Source organism: Gloeophyllum trabeum (genome assembly GCF_000344685.1).
Source record: "Gloeophyllum trabeum ATCC 11539 unplaced genomic scaffold GLOTRscaffold_00015, whole genome shotgun sequence".
Lineage (NCBI taxonomy): Eukaryota > Fungi > Basidiomycota > Agaricomycetes > Gloeophyllales > Gloeophyllaceae > Gloeophyllum > Gloeophyllum trabeum.
In genome coordinates this window covers 494,166-497,632 of record NW_006920424.1, presented here as the reverse complement: position 1 = coordinate 497,632, position 3,467 = coordinate 494,166, and the positions used below count along the sequence as shown (strand labels likewise).

General features: G+C 45.9%; 1 protein-coding gene across 1 annotated transcript; it reads right to left on the bottom strand.

Moving 5' to 3' along the window:
* Nucleotides 1-1,926: 1,926 nt before the first annotated feature.
* GLOTRDRAFT_132922 (uncharacterized protein) lies at nucleotides 1,927-2,140 on the bottom strand (the record flags this gene model as incomplete). The annotated part of the gene is made up of 2 exons (XM_007871820.1): nucleotides 1,927-2,014; nucleotides 2,076-2,140. 2 exons carry the CDS (start codon nucleotides 2,138-2,140, stop codon nucleotides 1,927-1,929), a joined length of 153 nt encoding a protein of 50 aa, XP_007870011.1.
* Between the last annotated feature and the right edge of the window lie 1,327 nt (nucleotides 2,141-3,467).

The window sequence follows — 3,467 nt, the reverse complement described above, 5'->3', positions numbered from 1 at the left end:
GTGCCAACAGTTATGTCGTCACTACCTCAGTAAGCGTACTGAAAGGTAGGTCTGGCCGGGCCAATGCCAACAGTCAAGTCAAGAGTCCAGGTAATCGCTGTATTCAACAGGAGGTTGAACTAAGGAATACATGGGTTTTCCTACAGTATATATAGTAACTGGTATAGGGGTTAATACCCAAAGGAGAGAACAATAAGAAAGGACGCGTAAGCCATCCTGTGAGAACGTAACTCAGAGAAATGAGAAATACAAGGGCGCCTATTGGTAGAAGGTGAGTCAAGGGAGATAACGTGTGAGAAGAAGATAGCGTCCGTGGGAAGGTCTACTCAGAGAAAGGTACTGTCCAATAGCAATGCTCGGAATGGAGATGGAATGAGATAAGCATGGGAAAATCATAACAGACCAAAGAAAGCCTCGAGGATGGGATCACCTAACCATATGACATATAGTGGCTGGAGGGACAGGCTAGTTGCTCACGTGATCAAGATGCATCGAATACAGCGTGGTGGCTCAGCGGTCGGTCAAATCAGTTGGGTATGAGCCTTTGTGGATGAGTGCATGGGTGTAGGCAGGATGAAAGTGGTATGAGGATAGGATTATGAGTGACCGTGAGGAGACATGGTTAGCGGGCACGAGATGGTGAATGGCAGCAGTGGAAGGACTTGTGCGGTGGAAATGCAGTTGGTTTGCAGCTAGGGATTGTATATATAGTGTATTGCAACATTTTGTAAACACAAGAAAGATATCTTCAGAGTTAGTGTCACAGCGTCCTTTGGAGGTCAAATCTGTCAACTAGTGATCGATTCCTTTCACCTTACATTGTTTTTGCTCTCAGCCTCTTGCATCCTTGACCACGGTGTGTGGGACTTTTGTTCTTCATTCATGTGAAAAAGTGTTCTGATCATAACAATTACCCCCTCCTCTAGGATCGCATCCTCGCGATTAGTGTTGTGCACCTCCGCGTCTGACAACTTCTAATTTGATGATTCCTCCCAGACTTGGTCTGCGTTGGCCAATTATTTCAAGGGAGTCGCGAGATTTTTGCCGATGGATGAGGATGATAAATGTGATACCGAGTCCTGCAATTGTGGCGACTAGTGTGGCGAGTATAATGAATAGGACGATGTCTGAGGTCGGTAGTGTGAGCATGGTGTGATGGTGGTTTGTGATGGATGATGATTGACAGCATGCGTCCCAAAAAACAATTCGGCTATTTCCGATTGCGTCATTGATGGTAAATCGGTAGCTTTCTTTGTTCTGGCCATCCACCGTTCGTAGGTGCTTGTCCATTTGTCCCATTCATCGTCATATGAGATTTCTTTTTCTTTTTCTGATAATTTCACGTTCCGCAGTGCACCAGGCACAGTGATCGTGGGCATCCTTGCCGCGTCAGGGTTTTGTCTATGGAAATCATCAATCAGGCTTTTGTATTGCCCAATTAAGCTTGATCGCGGTTCCCACGTGTCTACTGATCTTGGTTTGTTTTCCCAGCATACTAAATATTGTAATCCGCCTCGTCGTACTCTTGAATCTAGGATTTTCTCCACTTTTGTTTCGATAGCAACAATATTGGGAATAGTTCGCGTCGGTTTTTGATTAGGGAATTCTTGCGTATAGTAGGGCGTTGATAAGCCCCAACGATCTTCTGACCCCCGAAATTGCGGATTTGACACATCGTACATCCCCTCCAAAGTTTATTCGACACCACCTGTCAAACTTCTTATGCTACAAGTAACCGACAATGGGTTCTGGATTTAATTCCGGACCTTCTAATGTCCTAAAGGCAGGTGCAGATCACCAATATGAATTATCTCTGCAGCCAGACGCTCCAAAGTCACCCGGGAGAATACCTTCGCGACTAATTATCTCCGGGAACGGCGGAGGCCCGCGCCGCAGTGAGTCATTGTTATTACCACTCCCCAGTCATCACGCCCCTTCGTTGCCGTCAAGCGACTGAGTCAGCGGACATAAATCGACGGCCGGACGGAACGTATCAGTCAGCAAGCGGCCGGAGCTAAACCGCACGTGATCAGCCTGCAGCACTGCGTGATGAGGCACTTCAAGCGAGCATTGACGCATCGAGGCTACCTCTAGGACCTAGGGCGAGCACATGGAAACATGGCAGGATCATATGGGACATGGTATAGCGGTGGGCAAAGGCTGAATAATTGTGTGGGTTGCGGAGCATATTCGTTATTTAACTCCGGATGGACGCAAAGCCATTCCAATGGCATAAAAATGTATAGAGCATAGTAGAAAAGACAAGTTTTTTGTACTTCACCCTCTCAGCATATCAGATTTACCATCTCAGCGACCCTAGAAGTCCCTTCGCATCGGACTTAGCATCTACATTCGATCCTAGCTTTGCCAATAGGCCTGACTCGTCGAAATTAAATAACTCCGCCATCGCATATCGATCCTAGTAAGCTCCGGATTTAAAGTATAAAATTTACCAAGCATCTGTAGGCAAGAGACTATTGTGTGGGTTCAGTGGAACTCCCCACCCCGGGCTACTGGCGGACTTCAGAGATAAATACTCCGGAGGATCGCTATACTGTTTGTTTCAGGCCTCAAGATTTTGTTTATTTTTCCAGGTTTTCCTACGGACTACCCTACAACGTCTTACTCCCCCCCCTCCCTTCGAACTTAAATATTACCCTTCACTCGCCTTAGACCACCTCCACCCATACCGCTGGGTGATGCAGGATTTATTTCTTTTTGGTCTTTGGGTTGTCGTGTGTTAGTGCCTATCAGCGTGAGGAGTGCTTTGTTAAATACAGGATGGATCTTCCATGCTTTAGGCAACTTGACCTTATAGGCACTGTTTCCGACCTTCTTGACGATTTCAAATGGTCCGTATCGTTTGTCATCAAGTTTTTTGTTTGGTCGATCTGTGCTTATGTTGATTGCTTCAAGCCAGACCTTATCCCCTTCATTATAATTTACCGGTTCTTGTTTCTTGATGTCCTATTTTTCCTTCATGTACTCCTTGGTGAGTTTGAGAGCGGCCGATGCCTCTTCTTGCAGTTTCTTCATTCTTGTGATGAATTGATCTGCTTGCTTGCTCTTTGCCTCTTTCCGAGTTTCCATTCCAGTGTAAGGGTGATGTCCGTGTGTTAAATAAACAGGTGAATATCCTGTTGCCGAATGCTCCCTGTTGCGGTAGATGAATTCGCAGATGGGAAGCCATTCAGGCCAATCGGTCTGTTGATAATTTATGAACATTCTTATATAATTTTCGATCTCCTGATTCGCTCAGTTTGTCCATTGGTCTGTGGGTGATACGCCATGCTTGGGTTTCCTTGTATTCCCAGCTTTTTGTACACATCCTTGATGAATTGTGAGACGGATTGAGATCCTCTATCAGACGTGATTCGTTTGGAAAGTCCCTGCTTTGACCAAACGTGTTTGATATAAATATTTGCCCAGCCTTCTGAAGTCAGTTCGTCCGTAGTTGGTACTGCGAT